The sequence below is a fragment of the Echiichthys vipera genome, assembly GCF_963691815.1.
Source record: "Echiichthys vipera genome assembly, chromosome: X".
Classification (NCBI taxonomy): domain Eukaryota; kingdom Metazoa; phylum Chordata; class Actinopteri; order Perciformes; family Trachinidae; genus Echiichthys; species Echiichthys vipera.
The window spans coordinates 47585280-47609061 of record NC_139825.1 but is presented as its reverse complement, the minus strand read 5'-3'; the positions used below and the strand labels follow the sequence as shown (position 1 = coordinate 47609061).

Sequence of the window (23782 nt, the reverse complement as noted above, 5' to 3'; positions counted from 1 at the left end):
GTTTGTACATTGTCTTGGATCTAATTTGCTCTCAACAGAACTCATTAAAAGGCTGCAAAGGTTAAAATTGTAAAGTCGAGGTAACTAGAATAATTGGTGAATGAGAACAGTATGATGATACATATCCATTTATCTGTTTTTCAGATGTTCACTGGTGTCCTGAAGCACACGCCACCTCCGGCCTCCGCTGCAGCAGCCTCCTCTGCCGCCTTGGACCAAAAGAGTAACGCACAAGTTCCTACAATCCCACGGGGACACCTGGTCGTTGGCCCCAAGGACCAGCTCCGCCTCCTCACCCCCGTGGGCAGCACGGCGACGCCCAATCACTGCGCGATGGCCGGGGCCCACGCCGCTAAGCACTCGGTGGGAGCCCCCCGACCTCCTTCCTCCCTGAGCGAAGAGGATGACGGAGGAGGAGGAGGAGGAGTAGGCAGGGTGAAGAAGAAACGGAAGAAAAAGGACAAGAGAGAACGGGAGAAAGGAGGAGGGGAGGTGGAGGAAAGGGAAAGCACCAAACCAAAGAAACGAAAGGAGGAGAAGGTGGCGACGGTGGTCACACTGAGGAAGAGCAAGGAGCCCAAGGAAGGCAAGGAGCGGAAGGAGCGTAGGACCAAGGGGAAGGAGAGCAGGAAAGAGCTGAAGAATGTGTCAGTGGGGAAAACGTCAGGGGCCGCGGTCGCCCCTGGACCAGCCCAGGTGCCTGTTAAGGTGCCCGGAAAAAGAGGGAGGAAGCCGAAGATCAAAGTCCTACCTCCTGTACCCACCAATCAAGGTATGCACGCTTTGGAGTTTGTTTATTCAGTGTAGTCCTCTACGGTCCTCTCTCTGCAGCTCCCTGTCCTCAGCCCCTCTTAGCTGTTTAATTTCAGTCATCCCCATCCTCATTGAGATCCTGATTCTGTTTTTGTAGCCGCAGCCTCAGACTCAGGGCGCGCTCCCACTGTGCGTCCGTACCGGGCTTTAGGGTCCTTGTCCCCCCCTCCAGGCCCGTTTGTACTCACACTACCTGGGCCTCGGAGAATGCTTCTTGCTGCCTATACGTCATCACGCTGTAACACGTCACGAGCATTTTTTACTATTACTATTAGGTTCATTCATTCATTCATTTGTCTTCAACCGCTTGTCCCTGTCGGGGTCGCGGGGGGCTGGAGTCGATCTCAGCTGACATCAGGCGTGAGGCGGGGTCCACCCGGGTATTGCAGGGCACATAGAGACCAATAGAGACAGACAACCATTCACACCTACGGGTGATTTAGAGTCATCAATGAACCGAACACCTGCACGTCTTTGGACTGTGGGAGGAAACCGGAGAACCCGGAGAAAACCCACGCAGACACGGGGACAACATGCAAACTCCACACAGAAGGGCCCCAGCCGGGATTCAAACCAGGAACCCTCTCGCTGTCAGCTGAGATCGCCCCACACCCCCATGGCGCCTCTCTATTAGGTTCACTATTCCTTAAACGTGAGGATTTACTGCTGTTCTCTCCGTGGGCCCTGCAGTTGATCTGGGATATAGTGATGGTCATTTTTCACTTTCCTGACATTTTATGGACTAAACAACTAATCGACAAACCACTCAGTGAAATAATAAAATATCCTGGATATTAAAGGGGTTTTCAAACCATTTATCTATTATATTTATTTATATTTAACTTACAACGTAGCCTGATTATTCAATCATGGCAGTAATGATGTTTGTTGTTGCCTCAAATGCCCAAGAACCAGGTTAATCCTCTGCTACATTTGAGCCTTTGGTACATTAGTGTGCGTGTGCGTGTGCATGTGCGTGTGCGTGTGCGTGTGTGTGTGTGTGTGTGTGTGTGTGTGTGTGATGAGTCGTCTTGCACCAAACGCTTAAGTGGGAACATTTCAACACTAACTGGAAGTCACTGTTCTATTCCTTAAATCATGATCAGACGTCTGTGTACATTAATCTTATTATAGTGTGATCGCTGCATTAAATTAAGAGTGTGTATGCATCTGTGTGTGTTTATCGGATGTATTAGCAATTTCTTTTAAAGCTGAAAAATAGATTTCTTGTGCGAATCAAAAACGGCATCAATGCATGTTTGAAGACATCACTCCTCACCATGAACTGAGGTGATGCTAAAAGTCTTAAAAACATTCATATTTAACAATTTAGATGTATTCTTGCATATTTTTCTCCATCTTTGTCACTGCTAACTCCCAACGTTTTGCTGAGCAATACTAGATAAATAATTATGAAATAAATAAATTCTCATCACTCATCTTCAGCCTCTTATCCGGGGTCGGGTCTCGGGGGCAGCAGCTTTAGCAGGGGACCCCAAACTTCCCTTTCCCGGGCCATATTAACCAGCTCTAACTGGGGGATCCTGAGGCGTTCCCAGGCCAGTGTGGAGATCTAATCTCTCCACCTGGTCCTGGGTCTTCCCCGAGGCCTCCTCCCAGCTGGACGTGCCTGGAACACCTCCCTAGGGAGGCGCCCAGGGTTCATCCTTACCAGATGATCCTGAACCACCTCAACTGGCTCCTTTCAACGCAAAGGAGCAGCGGCTCTACTCCGAGTTCCTCACGGATGATGAACTTCTCCCCCTCTCTCTAAGGGAGACTCCAGTCCCCCTCCTGGGGAAACCCACGTCTAGGACGAAATCTGCATTGTTCCTCAATTGCTCTTCAATCTGAGGTTCGACTATAGGATGAACCCTCCTTTCCAGCACCTTGGAGCAGACTTTACCAGGAAGGCTGAGTAATGTGATACCTCTGTAGTTGGCACACACCCTCTGGTCCCCCTTTTTAAACAGAGGAACCACCACCCGGGTCTGCCACTCCCTTGGCACTGTCCCAGACTTCCATGCAATGTTGAAGAGACGTGTCAACCAAGACAGCCCCTTCAAACCCAAAGCTTTCAGCATTTCTGGACGAATCTCATCAATTCCTGGGGCTTTGCCACTGTGGAGTTGTTTGACTACCTCATATTGACAATGATTCCCCATCAGCCTCCAACTTTGCATGTTGGTCGGATTCAGGAGTTCCTCAAAGTGCTCCTTCCACCGCTCAACTACCTCATCAGCTGAGGTCACCAGCGTCCCGTCCTTACTGTAAACAGCTTGGACGGTTCCCTGTTTTCCCCTACGGGGGTGTCGAATAGTTTTCCAGAAGCACCTTGGTGCCACCTGAAAGTCCTTCTCCATGACTTCTCCGAACTCCTCCCACACCTGCTGCTTTGCCTGTGACACAGCAGAGGCTTCAATCTTCCCCATCCTCTGACCCAACTCATCACCAGATGGTGATCAGTTGACAGCTCTACCCCTCTCTTCACTCGAGTGTCCAAAACATACGGCCTCTGATCAGATGAGACCATTACAAAATCGATCATCGACCCTTGGGGTTTATTTCTGCATGCCATTCTTCAAAAGTTCTTTTTCCATAATGCCATTTTTCCTGACATTATTGTACATAGCTCTTTTTATTTCAGAATGTCACTTTTCATAACGGTGGTGTTGTCGGCTGTTAACTAGAGCAACAAACATGTCAAAGTAATTCTGAATCAGATCAAGGAATTCCTCTTAAAGGAGACATTTTAGCTTCATTTTCAGGTTCGTACTTGTATTTTGGGTCTCTGCTAGAACATGTTTACATACTTTAATGTTAAAAAAACCCACTTTGGGACCTTTTTAGATGATCTATATAGCACATGGTCTGAAAAGCATGGCAGAAGTGCATTAGATAGATGGATGGATAGATGTATAACTTTATTTATCCCTGAGGGGAAATGAGGTCATCGTAGCAGCGGTACAGAGCAATCTGAAGTATTAAAATAAGATAAAATATAAAATCAAGCAGCAAGGTTGGATGAGTCTGCTGCTGAAGCTGCTCTGAAGCTTGTCCAGGGTTTCATGGAGGGGATGAGAGACATCGTCCATGATCACCAGCAGTTTTGCATCCTGAGCTCCACCACCTCCTCCAGGGTGACGAGCTTAGAGCCAACAACAGACCCGGCCTTCTTTATGAGTTTGTTCAGTGTGTTCGCGTCTTTTGCTTTGATGCCTGCACCCCAGGACACCACAGAAGAAGAAGATGGTGCTCGCGACAACAGACTGATAAAACATCTGAAGCATCCGGTTGCAGACATTGAAGGACCTGAGCCTCCTCAGGATGTAAAGCCGGCTCAGGCCCTTCTTGTAGACTGCCTGTTTGTGGTCCACTCCAGTTTGTTGTCCAGCACCACACCCAGGTACTTGTAGGAGTCCACGATGTTAATGTCCGTCCCACCAATGCAGACTGGGGAGGGCGGGGGCTTGTTCCTCCTGAAGTCCAGGGGAAAAAAAATGGTGTGTCCAACTTCACTTAGCCAGTTAGGCAGCGCATAATCTTGCTGCAAAGTATTGCGCATAGGACTAAGGTGTTTAAAAAACGCTTTTTATAAAACTCTTATAAAAGATCCCAAGCAGTATGTTAAACAGGTGCAAATTAGTATCATCTGAACCCACTTGTATGCTTAAATCATCCTCCGTCTACCCACCCAAATAAATTATTTTCACTCCTGCTTTACCCGTCCCTGTAGGCTGTTGCCTTTTAAATTATGTATTATATTGAGTATGAATGTTTTCTTTAATAATCAGAGGCTGCTCTCAGTATTAGTGTTTCCAAGGCGCACGTTAATATCACTGCGGCAAATATTCTGGGACATTTAAGCCAAAAAAACCCTAAAAACTGTAGTTTTAAACTTCTGAATCAATGACGCTGTTGTTCCTCAGCAGCAGCTCTCACACTCCACATTTCAGAGAATGTAATTCATGTTTTCCTCATTAATGATGTATTATTTCACCCATCCACTATTAACTAAGGGCGCACTCACACTGTCCTTCCGCACCGGGCCAAAACCGTTTTTTCAGCTAAAGCCTAGTGCGTTTGACCAGTGTGAGTGCACCCGCTCTGCGCATAACTGTGGCCAGTGGGCCGTCCACAGCCCGCCTGAGAGAGGTGGGCTTTTGTAGAGCGCGTTTGCACATGTATGAGCACGAGCGTGTGCACGTGTACGAGCAAGAGGCCTACGGCGGTTCTGAGGTCATTTCCTGTGCGCCTGTTGGGACGTAGAAAAAAGAAGGAGGGACCATGCGCGGACATTTAAAACAATGGCGGTGAAAGGTTCACGTTGGTGTGATGCGGAGGTGGAGTGTTTACTGCAGATTTGGTCGATGAAAAGATTCAAAAACAGTCGACAAGACTCACAAAAACTCAGAGGTCTACGGAAAGATTTGAACAAGAACAAAGTGACGCATCGCCATGACGTCATCAATGCTTGTGACGTGTTACGGCGTGATAACGTATAGGCAGCAAGAAGCATTTGTGCAAGGCCCAGGTAGTGTGAGTACACACAGGCCTGGGGCGAGGGGGGGACAAGGACCCTAGGGCACGGTGCGGAAGGACAGTGTGAGTGCGCCCTAACTCAATGAATCACTGATCTGAATGATGCTCCCTCTTAAATGGAAATAAATCCTGCACCTTGGACTTTAGACCAGGTTTTTGTCGGTCTGTGGCGCAGACGTTTCCGGCTGCCTCAAGATAGCAATGCCAACAATGCGCCTCCTGACCACACCTAATTTTAAGACCAGCGCACCCATGGGCATACAGATGGTCACAAGTAAGTGTGCTACTTACGCAATGTGGGGCGCTGGGCATGAGAATGATAACGTGTCGGTCTGAAGTGGCAATGGCAGTGGGGTGGAAGACAAAGCACTTTATTTATATGTTAACTTGTAAATGGACTTGTACTTCTCTAGCGCCTTTCTAGTCTTCTGACGACTCAAGGCGCTTTCACCGTGTTTGTCACATTCACCCATTCACACTGACATTCACACTGATGGCAGTGGTCCTCTACAGACCATCTAATCTAACCATTCACACCACATTTACACACCCATGTGCAGCAAGGGGAGCAATTTGGGGTTCAGTGTCTTGCCCAAGGACACTTCGACATGTGGACCGGGGGAGGTGGGGATCAAACCACCAATCTCTCGAATAGAGGACGACCCACTCTGTCACTGAGCCACAGTCGCCCCCAATTTACTAACGAGCCTTTCATTATTTATGTGACCTTGCCTCTAGCGCACAGCATCAGTGGTACATGTTGAATCAAGAATTAGCTCGAGTAATGTTTTAAATATCACCAACCTGCTTTGACTCACTCATGTTTTCCCTTGTCCTCCAGCACCACCTCCTCCAACCCCAGGTGTCCACACTAAGGGGCAGGCCCACAGCGTCCAGAGCCTCGGCAAGAACCATAGACAGGCCAACAGCAAGCCTCTAGTCCCCTCAGCGCCAAAACAGAGGGGCCGCAAACCCAGGTAAGACATCCCGACTGGTTGGAGAGAGAGGAGAGAGGACTATAAATGAGACGAGGGCAGAAGGGGGATTGTTTAGAAGAGGCTGTGCTGGAAAAGCCCTAGAAGTTGACACTGATCGAGTAAGGCTGGAAGAAAAGAAAGAAATAAAGAGAGCAGGACAGCAGTAAACCTGTCATCCCCAACAAATTATGCAGTTCATCTCTGGGAAGCTCTGTAGCAAATACTTCACTAAAAGGTTATATCTTATTTTATCCTTTTGCTTTATTGGAGAGTCGGATCGGAGAGAACAACGCAGATCCACTCGAAGCGAGACGCCTCATTAGAGCCAAACGTGGATGTTGTAATGTTCGAGAGGTGCATGAATGATTAGCTCCCCAATTTTGGGAAATTAGATCTGAGGTGTTGCATGTGAAGCATGAACAAACGCATAGATTAAGGGCTGCTCTGAGGTCGCACTGTTCATCCGTACCGTGCCCAAACAGGTTTCACAGGTAAAGCCTAGTGCGTTTCACCAGTGTGAGTGCAACCGCTCTGCTTCTAGCTGCGGCACACTTGCCGTCCACGGCCCGTTTGGGAGAGGTGGGCTTTTGTAAAGCACGTTTGCACGTGTACGAGCACGAGCGTGCGCATGTGTACGAGCACGAGGCCTACGGCGGTTCTGAGGTAATTTCCTGTGCGCCTGTTGGGACATAGAAAAAAGAAGGAGGGACCATGCGCGGACATTTAAAACAATGGCGGCGAAAGGTTCACGTTGGTGTGATGCGGAGGTGGAGTGTTTACTGCAGAAAAGATTAAAAAACAGTCGACAAGACGCACAAAAACTCTGAGGTCTACGGAAAGATCTGGAAACAAAGCCACGCATCGCCATGACGTCATCAATGCGTGTGACGTGTTACGGCGTGATGACGTATAGGCAGCAAGAAGCATTCTCCGAGGCCCAGGTAGTGTGAGTACAAACGGGCCTGGAGGGGGGGACAAGCACCCTAAAGCACGGGGCACGGGACGGACGCACAGTGGGAGGGCGCCCTAAAATTAACCCAAGCTGACTAATTCGGTTTAAACTTTCTCATCTTCTTGTGACTGGTGAACAGAACATGACCCGGTACTGGAGCCCGACCTGGAAATGACCCCGAGTCGGCGAAATTCACTCTTCTCTCTCTGTTTTTTTAATCCATTTTCCTCCTCTGCTTCCATCTCATCTGCACTCCTTTCTTTCATATCATTACCTCTCTTGCTTTTCATCCTCTCTCTCTCCTCTCTCTCTTTCACTGCACTGATCGTCGTCCCTCCATTACCTACATCCCCTTTTATCCTCGTCAGTGCTTCTTTCCGTAAATTTGGCCTTTCTTACCTCTACATCAGTGACTCATCTCTTCTCTCTTCCTTCAATTGATGCGTCTCTTTGTTTCCAAATCTTTCCGTAGACCTCTGAGTTTTTGTGCGTCTTGTCGACTGTTTTTGAATCTTTTCATCGACCAAATCTGCAGTAAACACTCCACCTCCTCATCACACCAACGTGAACCTTTCGCCACCATTGTTGTAAATGTCCGTGCATGGTCCGTCCTTCTTTTTTCTACGTCCCAACAGGCGCACAGGAAATGACCTCAGAACCGCCGTAGGCCTCGTGCTCGTACACGTGCGCACGCTCGTGCTCGTACATGTGCAAACGTGCTTTACTAAAGCCCACCTCTCTCAGACGGGCTGTGGACGGCCAGCTGTCCGCTGCTATGCGCAGAGCGGTTGCACTCACACTGCTCAAACGCACTAGGCTTTAGATGAAAAAACGGTTTTGGCCCGGTGCAGAAGGACAGTGTGGGTGCGCTGTAAATCGCTTGATTGACAGACAGGCTGCACCTAGAGAACAGATCGACACTTCCTTAAGTTATTAGCCCTGCACTCATGTAACTGATTTATAGCAATTAAAGTCCCAGTCTGCAACATTTGTTTGATTATATTCACTGAAGCTGACATCCGATAGAACAACATAAATGATCGGGTTTGAGAAAAAAAAAAGTGCCTCTACGTGCACCTAGAGATTGTTGTTTGTTTGTTTTGCAAAAATCCACAGCGCCCGTGTCATCCTGACCACGCTGACACAGTCACAGTTCATGCACACGCCACAGACCCCCCCCCCCCTGCTCGCCCATGTAACAATATTACACAACGCCTCAAGCTAGGCATACGCTAAATGATGCTAGCAGTTGCTATCTATATGTAAGTTAGCCAGCCTATCTCCATGTAGCATGTACTCCAGGCCGTTTAGTGATGACAGAAAAGACGGGCGTCTCACAGGAATCTGGTGCACGCGCACTGACGAGAACTCAATGGGACGGAGCGGTGGAGCTTGGCGGTAGAGGGGGAGGGGCGTGAGAGTTGTAGACATTCAAAATTTGACTGAGTCAACTCGATCTGCCAGACTTGTCGACTGCGGCTTTAACTGTACAATACTTAGTAGGAAAACGTTACTTAAACACGACCTAGAGTTAAACACTGAAATGGCCTAAGCAGCGCTAACACACAGAAAGGTTTTAAGATGTGTTCGGCAACCACTGCATACCCCGGACCTCGCACAACCACGATCATATTAGTGAGTGACTCAGAATAACCAGAATCCTTAAAATGATCCGGGTTAACCACTAAACCAAAGCATGCTCAAACCTGATTGGTCAATACTCTTGTCCTTTCGCATACGTTCATGACTTCAAGTACCTGGGCTCATGGGTCAACTCAACTGAGCAAGATCTAAAAGTGAGGAAGGCACTTGCGTGGAGGGCCCTGAACGGGATGACCAGTGTATGGAACTCCAATCTCCTCCCGCCAATTCAAACTCAGCTTCTTCTACGCGACAGTAGAGTCCGTTCTCCTCTATGGCGGTGAACGCTGGACCCTTAAACCAACCCTAGAGAAGACCCTGGACGGGTGCTACACCAGGACGCTGCGTGCAGTGCTTCACATCAGCAAGAATGCACATGTAACCAACATGATCCTGTATGAGGGAACACCAAGGGTGGGTGAAGAGATCGCTGTAAGGAGAATGAGACTTGCAGGGCACTGCCAAAGACACCCAGAACTGTCAGCCAGCAAGCTGGTGCTGTGGGAACCGACACGCGGGCGCCAGTCAAGAGGACGTCCCACACTAACACACGTGGACATACTCAAGAGGGATGCAGGAGCCCAGAGTACCAGCGGACTGGAAAGAGGAGAATCGGGATGACTGGAGACAACGATGGACGGCTGTCTGAGGACGACCTAGAGAGAGAGCATACATGTTTATAGGGAATAGTAATTTATTGGAAAGCCCCTGTAAACAATAACGTTCAATAAGCCCTGATTTCAGCAGGACTCAGATGTCTTTATGTTTGATGCTCCTCCCGCGTGTTTAGTTTTACCCTGTAAACACTTAGGGCCTGCTCACACTGTCCTCCCGGACCGAGACCTGGACTTTAGGGTACTTGTCCCCCCTCCCTCTCCCCCCGCGCCCCAGCCCCGTTTGTACTCACACTACCTGGGCCTCGGCCAATGCTTCTTGCTGTCCATACGCCATCACGCCGTAACACGTCACACGCATTGATCCCGTGTGTGGCTTTGTTCACAAATCTTTCCATAGACCTCAGAGTTTTTGTGCGTCTTGTCGACTGTTTTTGAATCTTTTCATCGACCAAATCTGCAGTAAACACTCCACCTCCGCATCACACCAACATGAACCTTTCACCGCCATTGTTGTTGTTGTTAAATGTCCGCGCATGGTCCGTCCTTCTATTTACATGTCCCAACAGGCGGACATAACGCTACTGCCGTAGGGCTCATGCTCGTGCTCGTACACGTGCGCACGCTCGTGCTCGTACATGTGCAAACGGCTCCGCTAAAGCCCACCTCTTTCAAGCGGGCCGTGGACGGTCCGCTGGCCGCAGTTGAGCGCGGAGCGGGTGCACTCACATGGCTTAAAGGTACTAGACTTTAGCTGAAAAAACGGTTTTGGCCGCGGCCAGAAGGACAGTGTGAGCACGCTGTCAGTGAACCTGTCCCAGACGACCTGAGGGGTCCAAGTGCTTTGTGACATACAAGTAAATCAGAGGTGCATTTAGGCCTGAGACCATTTAGTGCTTCATAGACAAGTAATAGGAGTTTAAAATCTATCTTCTGGCACACGGGACGCCAGTGCTGTGATTTAAGGAGCGGTGTAATGTGCTCCACTTTCTCTGTGTCTCTACCTCTCGAGGACGTTCTGGACGAGCTGCTGCTGTCTGATTGATTTTTAACTAAGACCTGCGAAGACACATTTACAATTAATAATCATAATAATAGACTTGATTTATAAAGCACATTTATTAACAATGGTACAAATAATATAAAACAAGACGAGGCTGGAAAACATTAGAACAAAGAAGCACAGAGGAAGTGAAAATACAAACATTTACAGTATAAATAAGAACTTTTCAAACATTTCCAAAAGTCGTTGGAGCCTGTGACTCCAACGACGGACGTCACGTTTAGCGTACGGACAGCGCGGGTCAGCAACTCAAGATTAGCCACCTGCAGTGAAAGGAGCTGAACCGTAGGCGTCGGATGTGACGCATATTTTAGTTGTGCTTAATATTTTTTTTTTTAAATCACCTTGAACTCCAAGAGAACAGGCGCTCCTTTTGAAAGATTGACTGCTGTGCAAAAAAACCCAAACATGTTTAAAAAGAAGCCTCCTGTGACTCCAACGACTGTCGTTAAGACTCAATAGAGCACTAACCAAGTCCAGACCTACTTCTACCAACGACTGGACCAGGACCAGGATCAGGACCAGGACCAGGCTGGGACCAGGACCAGGACCAGGACCAGGACCAGGCTGGGACTGGACCAGCACTAACGAAGTCCAGACCAACTTCCCACCAATGACTGGACCAGGACCAGGACCAGGCTGGGACTGGACCAGCACTAACGAGGTCCAAACCTACTTCCACCAACGACTGCCACTCTAACGACGGTCGTTGGCACTTGGAGCACAAAAGGTCCAGTGACATCATCGGCCTGTGAGAGGTTAAATACCTGGATCTAACACCAGCTAGTTGGACCAGTCTCAGCCTGGTCCTGGTCCTGGTCCAGTCCCAGCCTGGTCAGATGCGTACATGAACTGATGAAGCCTCTTGGATGAGAGGTGAAACGTCTTCCTAGACAAATAACCAAGTCCAGTTGTTTTTGACTGAAGTTGCTTTGAGGAGAACGACGACCTGGACACATGAGAACATTCACAGGCCAAACATGTTAATTTACATTTTAGTTTTTAGCAAAGCTACAGGGAGCCACTGAAACAGGGCTGAAGAGCCGAATGTGGCACAAGAGCCGCAGGTTGCAGACCCCTGGTATAGCAGGTGCCTATCTTCAAATCCCTGAGGGGCGGCAGTAGCTCAGTCCATCGGGGCGCTGGTCACTGGCAGCCCCCTCGTTCTAATATCTCTCCATTAATTGCATGTATATAGGTCCTGTTTGTGCTTGTGTGTGTATTTCGGGCCTGTGTGTGTAACATGAATCACAATAATAGAGTGAAAAAATGTAATTTCCCCGTTGCGAGACTATTAAAGGAATTCTTCTTCTTCTTCTTCTTCTGAATGATTTGATCAAATACTTCCCAAAAATAATGTCACAAACATAAGCTAAAGTTGCTCTGTTATTAGTGCTGTAGTGAAGAAAATAATCTTTCAGTTAATTGTGAGACAGTGTGAGTGCACCCTTAAGCATGTTGTGAAAGGGCCAACGTTATAAACAGACTCTAAGGGCGCACTCACACTGTCCTTCCGGACCGCGACCCGGACTTTAGGGTGCTTGTCCCCCCTCCCTCTCCCCCCGCGCCCCAGCCCCGTTTGTACTCAAACTGCCAGGGCCGGCCAATGCTTCTTGCTGTCCATACGCCATCACGCCGTAACACGTCACACGCATTGATCGCGTGTGTGTGGCTTTGTTTACAAATCTTTTCACAGACCTCTGAGTTTTTGTGCGTCTTGTCGACTGTTTTTGAATCTTTTCATCGACCAAATCTGCAGTAAACACTCCACCTCCGCATCACACCAACGTGAACCTTTCACCGCCATTGTTGTTGTTGTTAAATGTCCGCGCATGGTCCCTCCTTCTATTTACTTGTCCGAACAGGCGGACATAACGCTACTGCCGTAGGGCTCGTGCTCGTACACGTGCGCACGCTCATGCTCGTACATGTGCAAACGGCTCCGCTAAAGCCCGACTCTTTCAAGCGGGCCGTGGACGGCCCGCTGGCCGCAGTTGTGCGCGGAGCGGGTGCACTCACATGGCTTAAACGTACTAGGCTTTAGCTGAAAAAACGGTTTTGGCCCCGGCCAGAAGGACAGTGTGAGTACGCTGTCAAACACTTGGAGAGAAGCCGCTTCATGTGATGCAGAGGCCCGTGAGTTTGTGTCACACCGCCTTTTTGTAAGTTTTATAGAATAAGGCTCGACAGAAAAGTTGGCACAGACATTGACGGATGTTTAACCGTAAAATATCTTAAGTTCCGTATTTTCCGCACTTTAAGTTGCACCTAAAAACCTCCAAATGTCTCAAAAGCCGACAGTGCTCCTTATAACCCGGTGCTCCTTATATATGGACCAATATTGAGCCACAACAGGTCTCCAACTACGGTGAGCAGCCGCTGACTCTATTTTCCCCCGTAGAAGAAGTAACGCGCGGTGCATGTTGAGATATACGACTGCGTGAAGCGTGCCGTTTCATTTCCATGTGTGTGTTTGTGTAAAGAGCCCAAAATCCAGTCCATAGGTGACGTGGCTGGGAACCGGAGGGTCGCAGGTTAACATGAATGGAGCGTGGACTGGTGGCTGGAGAGGTGCCAGTTCATCTCCTGCTCGGGGAGCTGGTCACTGGCAGCCCCCTCGCTCTAACATCTCTCCATTAATTGCATGTATATAGGTCCTGTCTGTGCATGTGTGTGTATTTTAGGCCTGTGTGTGTAACATGAATAATAATAATAGAGTGAAAAAATCGAATTTCCCCGTTGCGGGATAATAAAGTAATTCTTCTTCTTCTTCTTCTTCTGAATGATTTGATCAAATACTGCCCAAAAATAATGATAATGTCACAAACATAAGCTTAAGTTGCTCTGTGTTTAGTGCTGTAGTGAAGAAAATAATCTTTCAGTTGATTGTGAGACAGTGTGAGTGCACCCTTAAGCATGTTGTGAAAGGGCCAACGTTATAAACAGACTCTAAGGGCGCACTCACACTGTCCTTCCGGACCGCGACCCGGACTTTAGGGTGCTTGTCCCCCCTCCCTCTCCCCCCAGCCCCGTTTGTACTCACACTGCCTGGGCCGGCCAATGCTTCTTGCTGTCCATACGCCATCACGCCGTAACACGTCACACGCATTGATCGCGTGTGCGTGGCTTTGTTTACAAATCTTTCCACAGACCTCTGAGTTTTTGTGCGTCTTGTCGACTGTTTTTGAATATTTTCATCCAACCAAATCTGCAGTAAACACTCCACCTCTGCACCACACCAACGTGAACCTTTCACCGCCATTGTTGTTGTTGTTAAATGTCCGCGCATGATCCCTCCTTCTATTTACATGTCCGAACAGGCGGACATAACGCTACTGCCGTAGGGCTCGTGCTCGTACACGTGCAAGCGGCTCCGCTAAAGCCCACCTCTTTCAAGCGGGCCGTGGACGGCCCGCTGGCCACAGTTGTGCGCGGAGCGGGTGCACTCACACTGCTTAAAGGTACTAGGATTTAGCTGAAAAAACGGTTTTGGCCCCGGCCAGAAGGACAGTGTGAGTACGCTGTCAAACACTTGGAGAGAAGCCGCTTCATGTGATGTAGAGGCCCGTGAGTTTGTGTCACACCGCCTTTTTGTAAGTTTTATAGAATAAGGCTCGACAGAAACGTTGGCACAGACATTGACGGATGTTTAACCGTAAAATATCTTAAGTTCCGTATTTTCCGCACTTTAAGTTGCAACTAAAAACCTCCAAATGTCTCAAAAGCCGACAGTGCGCCTTATAATCCGGTGCTCCTTATATATGGACCAATATTGAGCCACAACAGGTCTCCAACTACGGTGAGCAGCCGCCGACTCTATTTTCCCCCGTAGAAGAAGTAACGCGCGGTGCATGTTGAGATATTCGACTGCGTGAAGCGTGCCGTTTCATTTCCATGTGTGTGTTTGTGTAAAGAGCCCAAAATCCAGTCCATAGGTGACTTGGCTGGGAACCGGAGGGTCGCAGGTCAACATGAATGGAGCGTGGACTGGTGGCTGGAGAGGTGCCAGTTCATCTCCTGCTCGTGGCGCTGGTCACTGGCAGCCCCCTCGCTCTAACATCTCTCCATTAATTGCATGTATATAGGTCCTATTTGTGCATGTGTGTGTATTTTAGGCCTGTGTGTGTAACATGAATAATAATAATAGAGTGAAAAAATTGAATTTCCCCGTTGCGGGATAATAAAGTAATTCTTCTTCTTCTTCTTCTTCTGAATGATTTGATCAAATACTGCCCAAAAATAATGATAATGTCACAAACATAAGCTTAAGTTGCTCTGTGTTTAGTGCTGTTGTGAAGAAAATAAGCTTTCAGTTGATTGTGAGACAGTGTGAGTGCACCCTTAAGCATGTTGTGAAAGGGCGAACGTTATAAACAGACTCTAAGGGCGCACTCACACTGTCCTTCCGGACCGCGACCTGGGCTTTAGGGTACTTGTCCAATATGGCTCCTGTTAAGAGACACACTTACACGCAGTTTCAACTCAAGGCCATTAGTCACGCAGTAGAACACGGGAACAGAGCAGCAGCCAGAGAGTTGAACATAGGTGACTTGGCTGGGAACCGGAGGGTCGCCAGTCAACATGAATGGAGCGTGGACTGGTGGCTGGAGAGGTGCCAGTTCATCTCCTGCTTGGGGCGCTGGTCACTGGCAGCCCCCTCGCTCTGTTATTAGTGCTGTTGTGAAGAAAATTATCTTTCAGTTAATTGTGCCACAAATTTGCAAATCAGTCATTTAATGGCCACTTCCTTACACCTGTGTCCTGGTTCTCCCAACCAGTCTGGGGATTCAAACTTGCAGCCTTCTTCTGCAGGGCGTGCTCCAGCGTTTCACCAGCGAGTCGCTTTCATGTATTGGCCAGAGGTCGTCCTTTTGTCTTTATTATTATCAGGAAGTAATGGCACCAAGAGAGATTAGAACAAAGTGAGGATACAATATTTGTCCTGTCTCAACCCGGCTCTCTACAGATCCTCAAATAGCAGCGGAGAGAGTTTGCAGCCTCAGGCTTGGTGAGAAAACGCTGCTGCGGGCTACTGGAGCTGCTAATTACTCATCAGAATTTCCTATCCTCCCAGAGATCCTGGCGCAGCGCCGGTGGAGAAGAAGAAGAAGGGAAAGAGGAGAAACCAGGAGCGGGCTGTCCAGGAGGGGGCGGAGAGTGACGACACTACCTCAATGTCAGCCCTCAACATGGGTGGAGAGGACAGCCAGGACCCCCTGGATAACGCGGTGAGTGGACGGAAAGACACAAACTCAGCGGTGCACGTTCATGTTATGAGTTATTTGTGTAACTTCTGGCTTTTTGGACTCATCCCTGCATGACTCTATTGTTTTGATTGCAGGCAGACAATGACATATTGTGCGTTTCAGCTTTACATTACAACAGAGACAGATGACATGATGAGGGAAGGATCACTTCTGACGTGTTGTGACAAGTAGAAACATCCTCTTTGTGACAGGAAGCAGTTGGGGATTGTAGTCTTTTTTAAATTGGAGAGACATTCTTGGAGGCTCACGTTCGTTCATGGTTAGTCCTGTGACGATAACAAGTTTTGCTGGGCGATTAATAGTCCCAGAAATTATTGTGTTAAGCAATAATGTTGCTGTTTGGAGACCATTTTCAACTGATATAATGATAATGGCATTCATTCATTCATTCATCTTCAACCGCTTGTCCCTGTTGGGGGGTCGCGGGGGGCTGGTGCCATCTTGGCAGTGCCTGAAAACGGGCAAAGAGGTGAAGCATAGGTGGAGCTGAGGCGGGCCGAATGAAGTCTATGCTAGTCTATGCTAGTCTATGCTAGCTACCTGTCACTCTAAGTTGTCAGCCCTTCATTATACATCCATTTTATTCATCGTCCACTGCTTGTCCCTGTCGAGGCCACTGTGGGGGGGGGGTTGCTGGAGCTGATCCCGATCCCAGCTGATATTGGCCGTGAGGCGGGGTCCACCCTGGATAGGACGCCAGTCTATCACAGGACACATAGAGACGAACAGAGACAGACAACCATTCACACCTACGGGTGATTTAGAGTCATCAATGAACCGAACACCTGCACGTCTTTGGACTGTGGGAGGAAACCGGAGAACCCGGAGAAAACCCACGCAGACACGGGGACAACATGCAAACTCCACACAGAAGGGCCCCAGCCGGGACGCAAACCTCGCTGTGAGGCGACAATGCTAACCACTACACCACCGTGTCGCCCATTTATACATGAAAAAATGGTTACGTTGATTTCATCATTTATGTACGTTTATGTGACAAACATCCTTATTTGACCCCAAACAACAATCATTCATTCATTCATTTTCAACCGCTTGTCCCTGTCGGGGTCGTGGGGGGCTGGAGCCGATCCGAGCTGACATCGGGCGTGAGGCGGGGTCCATCCTGGACAGGACGCCAGTCTATCACAGGACACATAGAGACGAACAGAGACAGACAACCATTCACACCTACGGGTGATTTAGAGTCATCAATGAACCGAACACCTGCACATCTTTGGACTGTGGGAGGAACTCTACTCCGAGTTCCTCACGGATGCTGAACTTCTCCCCCTCTCTCTAAGGGAGACTCCAGCCCCCCTCCTGAGGAAACACATTTCGGCCGCTTGTACCCACGACCTGGTTCTTTCGGTCCTGACTCAGCTTTCATGACCACAGATATCAAGGCGTAGTTAATTAATTGAAAGCTAATAAACCTTTTAATAATAACACACATTAAATCATCCACAGTAGGGAGGGAAGACATCGATATAAGAAACTTAAGTGCATGTTTTTTGTTCTCAGCGGGGCTCAGCTGCTTGACATTTGGATTGTGTTGTTTGACTTTACATTTCTGTTTTCCTCCTCATCTTCTCCTCTCCTTGTTTCTTGGTCACGTCATCGGTCATTCGCTCGTTTCCTTCTGTCTCCCTTAATTCTCTCTGCTGTCTTTACGTCCTCCTTTCGAACACGTTCACCTTGATATCTCATTGTATTGTTTCCTTCATTTCTCCACTTATGTGTTGTCTTCTGCCCCTCTTCCTTTTTAGAAGCGGCGCTCAGGACGTCAGGTCAAGAGGAGGAAGTATAACGAGGACTTGGACTTCAAGGTGGTAGACGACGACGGAGAGACGATCGCAGTTCTCGGAGCCGGTCGTATCTCAGCGCTCAATGCCACCGCCCTGGCGTGGCAGACTGAGGTAAGGAAGGACACAGACTTACTCCTGCTAATGCGGTTTATTTTCCAGGGTTCAGCTGGAAATCCTTGAAAACACTTATATCGGGTGTTTTCAAGGTTTGAAAGGTGCTTGAATTTTGAATAAAGTGCTTAAAATGTTCTGTTGTATGGGACGAGATATAAGAGAAAAGAAGATCTCCATATTTGAGAGACTAAGGGCGCCCTCCCACTGTCCTTCCGCACCGGGCCAAAACTGTTTTTTCAGTTAAAGCCTAGTGCGTTTGAGCAGTGTGAGTGCACCCGCTCTGCGCATAACGTCCACGGCCCGTCTGAGAGAGGTGGGCTTTTGTAGAGCGCGTTTGCACATGTACGAGCATGCGCACGTGTACGAGCACGCGCACATGTACGAGCACGAGCACGATGCCTACGGCGGTTCTGAGGTAATTTCCTGTGCGCCTGTTCGGACATAGAAAAAAGAAGGAGGGACCATGCGCGGACATTTAAAACAATGGCGGTGAAAGTTTCACGTTGGTGTGATGCAGAGGTGGAGTGTTTACTGCAGATTTGGTCGATGAAAAGATTCAAAAACAGTCGATAAGACGCACAAAAACTCCGAGGTCTACGGAAAGATTTGGAAACAAAGCCACGCATCGCCATGACGTCATCAATGCGTGTGACGTGTTACGGCGTGATGACGTATAGGTAGCAAGAAGCATTCGCCGAGGCCCAGGTAGTGTGAGTACAAACGGGCCTGGAGGGGGGGACAAGGACCCTAAAGCACGGGGCACGGTGCAGAAAGGACAGTGGGAGTGCGTCCTTAGGGCGTCCGTCCCGTGCCCCGTTTAAATGTCCGCACATGGTCCCTCCTTCTTTTTTCTACGTCCCAACAGGCGCACAGGAAATGACCTCAGAACCGCCGTAGGGCTCGTACACGTGCCCACGCTCGTGCTCGTACACGTGCAAACGTGCTTTACTAAAGCCCACCTTTCCCAAACGGGCCGTGGACGGCAAGCATGCCGCTCCTAGACGCAGTACGGTTGCACTCACACTGGTCAAAGGAACCAGACTTTACCCGTGAAATGTCCTGGGGCACGGTACGGATGGACAGTGTGAGTGCACCCTGAGAACAACATTTTCTGACATTTTTGCACAAAAACTGACTTTTTGAACAATTGTAATTGTTGCAGCTCTAAAGTCTATTAAACATTTGTCACCTCTCTGTTGAAAGCTGTCACAAAATATGAATCTGCTTGTTCGTAGGACAGTTACATATAATTTAATATGACAAACAAGCACAATAATAAGTATACTGAATATACTGTATGTGCTGTAGATAAATATGTAGTTAACCACGGCTCTAAAGTCTTGAAAAAGAATGAAAAAGCACCTCAAAATGATCAATAAATGCTTGAATTTGACTTTGGAAAAGCTGCAGGAACCCTGCTTTTCTCTTTTTTATCTGTTTATTTCAGTTCCTCCTCTTCTTGTCTCCTCCTCTTAGTGTTTCTTGATCTTTTAATTTTAAAAAGTGTGCATGCAGTCGTTCCCTGAAATGTCCAGGAACGTTTCCTGCACAGGGTCGTGTGTGATTGGGAGCAGGGTTTGATAATCAGGGAGCTCTGTACCGCCTCCAAACCGGGAAACATTTCAAAAACTCAGAGGTCTACGGAAAGATTTGTAGACAAAGCCACGCATCGTATAGGCAGCAAGAAGCATTCTCCGAGGCCCAGGTAGTGTGAGTACAAACGGGCCTGGAGGGGGGGACAAGGACCCTAAAGCACGGGGCACGGGACGGAGGCACAGTGTGAGTGCACCCTAAGAGCGTGCTCACACTGTCCTCCCGGACCACGACCCGGACTTTAGGGTACTTGTCCCCCCCCCCTCTCCCCCCGCGCCCCAGCCCCGTTTATACTCACACTGCCAGGGCCGGCCAATGCTTCTTGCTGTCCATATGTCATCACGCCGTAACACGTCACACGCATTGATCGCGTGTGTGTGGCTTTGTTTACAAATCTTTCCACAGACGTCAGAGTTTTTGTGCGTCTTGTCGACTGTTTTTGAATATTTTCATCCGACCAAATCTGCAGTAAACACTCCACCTCCGCATCACACCAACGTGAACCTTTCGCCGCCATTGTTGTTGTTGTTAAATGTCCACGCATGGTCCGTCCTTCTATTTTCTATGTCCGAACAGGCGGACATAACGCTACTGCCGTAGGGCTCGTGCTCGTGCTCGTACACGTGCGCACGCTCGTGCTCGTACATGTGCAAACGGCTCCGCTAAAGCCCACCTCTTTCAAGCGGGTCGTGGAAGGTCCGCTGGCCGCAGTTGAGCGCGGAGCGGGTGCACTCACACTACTTAAAGGTACTAGACTTTAGCTGAAAAACCGGTTTTGGCCGCGGCCAAAAGGACAGTGGGAGGGCGCCCTAAGAGGATCTCTGGAGAGGCTCCTGTTTGTTCCGGCGCTTTGTATCTTTAGAAAAGGCCCTACACGGATAAACCATCATTATTATGACAGTCATTTAATTACAGAAAAGTGCCCAGAGTAATAATTGTAGTAGTTACATTGGTAGTTAATAACTGGATGGTGCACTTATGACATCTATATGTGTCGTTGTATAGATTAAAGTTCATGGATTAAAGCATGCATGTTAAACTGAAGCCATAGTACCAACATTAGGGGATTCTTTGTCAATGCTTATGTCACAACGTGAGACGTTCTCGCTCCTAATTGTCTGTCTTAATGTTAAAAAGTGTGCATGCAGTCGTTCCCTGAAATGTCCAGGAACGTTTCCTGCACAGGGTCGTGTGTGACTGGGAGCAGGGATTGATAATCAGGGAGCTCTGTACCGCCTCCAGACCGGGAAACATTTCAGGGAAAATGCTGGTTCAGCTGCATTTGTTGGGTCTTCTGTGAATGCTCGGTCTTTACTACGCTGCTGCTGCTGCATGATCGCTAACCCTGTGAACTGACCTTCGTCTCTGTAGCTAATCTCGTCTGTCTCTCTCCCACAGGAACCACCTGAGGACGAGGCCAACATCATTGAGAAAATTCTGTCTGTCAAAACAGTGAAGAAAGAGGTAGAAACACACACACACACACGCACACACGCACGCTCAAACACTCACTCATACTAACGTCTAAACTCTGCTTCTCTGCTTCTCTCTCCGTAGACTTCATCATCAGAGGACCAATTGGAGGAGACAGAGGAGTTTTATGTCAAGTACAGAAATTTGTGAGTCCCTCTTCATCTTTGCTTCTTCACACAAATACAAACGTTTAGCATTTTTAACATTTAACTTCCCCCCTGAAGGCGTTATATCTGCACAGCTACGTTGTGCCAAGTGCAGCGTTGTGTCTGCAGGATGTGAACGGTGCACCCCAACAACTCGACGATCATTCACATCAGATTTAAATAATATAAACGTATCAGGGGCAACACGGGGGTGTCCTTGTTCGAATCCCAGCTGGGGCCCTTCTGTGTGGAGTTTGCGTATTGTCCCCGTGTCTGCGTGGGTTTTCTCCGGGTTCTCCGGTTTCCTCCCAAAGTCCAAAGACGTGCAGGTGTTCGGTTCATTGATGATTCTAAATTGCCCGTAGGTGTGAATGGTTGTCTGTCTCTGTTTGTCTCTATGTGTCCTGTGATAGACTGGCGTCCTGTCCAGGGTGGACCCCGCCTCACGCCCGATGTCAGCTGGGATCGGCTCCAGCCCCCCGCGACCCCGATAGGGACAAGTGGTTGAAGATGAATTAATGAATGAATAAATGAATGAATGATTAAACGTATCAACACACACACACGTTTTCCGAGCGGTCACGTTACCCTACTGGAAAAGCACCTTTAAACTTACCAACTGTCTTTGAAGCGTCGACTGTGGCTCGTTCTCTGCGTGAGACCAGTAAATAAGTACTAAAGTTATAACAATGGCATCAAAAACAGCCTAAAAAAACCTACAGGCAGCACAGACATCGCAGATATATTCGTATATACGGAATAAACGTCCTAAATCATCCTTGTGAATCTACAACAAGTCCTGGGTCACCACGTGCAGCCACAGAGGTGTTAAAAAGTTACCCTCGTGATTGATCAAAGCATTGGCTTGACTTTGTTAGAGCTCACTTAATAGTCTCTATGACTGTGAGAAGTTGACCCTGCACACAGGGCTGTAAAGTGCATTTGAGGGGAGGGGCTCTGCTCTTTAAGGGCGCACTGACACTGTCCATCCGTACCGTGCCCAAACAGGTTTCACGGCTTAAGTCTGGTTCCTTTGACCTGTGTCAGTGCAACCGTACCACAAATAGGAGCGGTACGCTTGCCGTACACGGCTCGTTTTTCTGCTATTTTTTCAGTCATTTTGCGTTACTTTGTAGGTGTTTTACATCTATTTTAGTCATTTTGCATCTCAATGAGGTGGTTTTATTCTTCTGTTCTTAGTATTTTAGTCATTTTGTATCTATTTTTAGTCATGTTGAGTCCATTTGTACATGTTAGGCATCTATTTCTTCTTTTTACCTCATTTGGCATCCTTTTGTAGTCTTTTTTGGATTGTTTGTACTTGTTTGTGGTCATAAAGCATCTCTTTGTGATTGCTTTTTGAATATATAATATTTTAACCTGTCATCACTAGATTTAGACAGACTAACTAACAGTTTGTACTCACACTGCCAGGGCCGGCCAATGCTTCTTGCTGCCTATACGTCATCACGCCGTAACACGTCACACGCATTGATTCACGTCATCGCGATGCGTGGCTTTGTTTACAAATCTTTCCGTAGACCTCAGAGTTTTTGTGCGTCTTGTCGACTGTTTTTGAATTTTTTCATCCGACCAAATCTGCAGTAAACACTCCAGCTCCGCATCACACCAACGTGAACCTTTCACCGCCATTGTTGTTGTTGTTAAATGTCCGCGCATGGTCCCTCCTTCTTTTTACATGTCCGAACAGGCGCACATACTGCTACTGCCGTAGGGCTCGTGCTCGTGCTCGTACACGTGCAAACGGCTCCGCTAAAGCACACCTCAAGAGGGCCGTGGTCGCAGTTATGTGCGGAACGGGTGCACTCACACTGCTTAAAGGTACTAGGCTTTAGCTGAAAAAACGGTTTTGGCCCCGGCCAGAAGGACAGTGTGAGTAGGCTCTAAAAAGTGTTTTGAGGTTGAAATCCTCCCAAGATATTCAAAGAAGCTGTAGTCATGTCTGGAAAAAAGACGTGTTTCATCATTAGAGGAGGTGATCTGCTTCACAAAGGAGAGACTTACTGGATCTGTAGATGCGATCCGAAGAAATAGATTTAACACCGTATTAGTAAACTTTAATTCATTCATCTTCAACCGCTAGTCCCTGTCGGGGTCGCGGGGGGACTGGAGCCGATCCCAGCTGACATCGGGCGTGAGGCGGGGTCCACCCTGGACAGGACGCCAGTCTATCACAGGGCACATAGAGACGAACAGAGACAGACAACCATTCACACCTACGGGTGATTTAGAGTCATCAATGAACCGAACACCTGCACGTCTTTGGACTGTGGGAGGAAACCGGAGAACCCGGAGAAAACCCACGCAGACACGGGGAGAACATGCAAACTCCACACAGAAGGGCCCCAGCCGGGATTCAAACCAGGAACCCTCTCGCTGTCACAGAATCTCAAACTGGTTACGAAGCTCCCAACCATGTGGACAACGAGAAGATGATTATATTGGTATTGTTTTGCCCGAGAACCAGACACACCAGGTCCATCTGGCCCCACTCACGGTCGCAGATTTACAGCGACTTGAGATCTGACGGGCCAGTTTACAACCGTGTATCTAATGTGGCGGACGAGCGTCATGCTAGAGTTTAGCTTCTGAACGTAACTGGCGTTCAATGAGCAGCAACTAATCAGAAAGAACGAGGCAGCACTGATCAAAACACCTTATTATTGAACTCGTCCAGGTGTTGTCCGTCTGCCTGAGCCCATGTGAACGCAGCATTGGTCTGGTTTGTTGGCCCAGAGTTAAAGCAAAGTCTTCCCTGCAA

General features: G+C 48.4%; 1 protein-coding gene across 2 annotated transcripts in view; it reads left to right on the top strand.

Annotated features, from left to right (window-relative positions):
* chd6 (chromodomain helicase DNA binding protein 6) overlaps window positions 1-23782 on the top strand; it is a 149945-nt gene that overhangs the window by 56956 nt on the left and 69207 nt on the right. For both annotated transcript variants that reach the window (XM_083939713.1, XM_083939712.1), the window contains exons 3-8: window positions 145-772; window positions 6197-6332; window positions 15677-15830; window positions 17636-17785; window positions 20780-20845; window positions 20939-21000. In XM_083939713.1, the coding sequence (XP_083795839.1) occupies window positions 145-772; window positions 6197-6332; window positions 15677-15830; window positions 17636-17785; window positions 20780-20845; window positions 20939-21000 (1196 nt within the window). The remainder of the gene's footprint in view (window positions 1-144; window positions 773-6196; window positions 6333-15676; window positions 15831-17635; window positions 17786-20779; window positions 20846-20938; window positions 21001-23782) is intronic.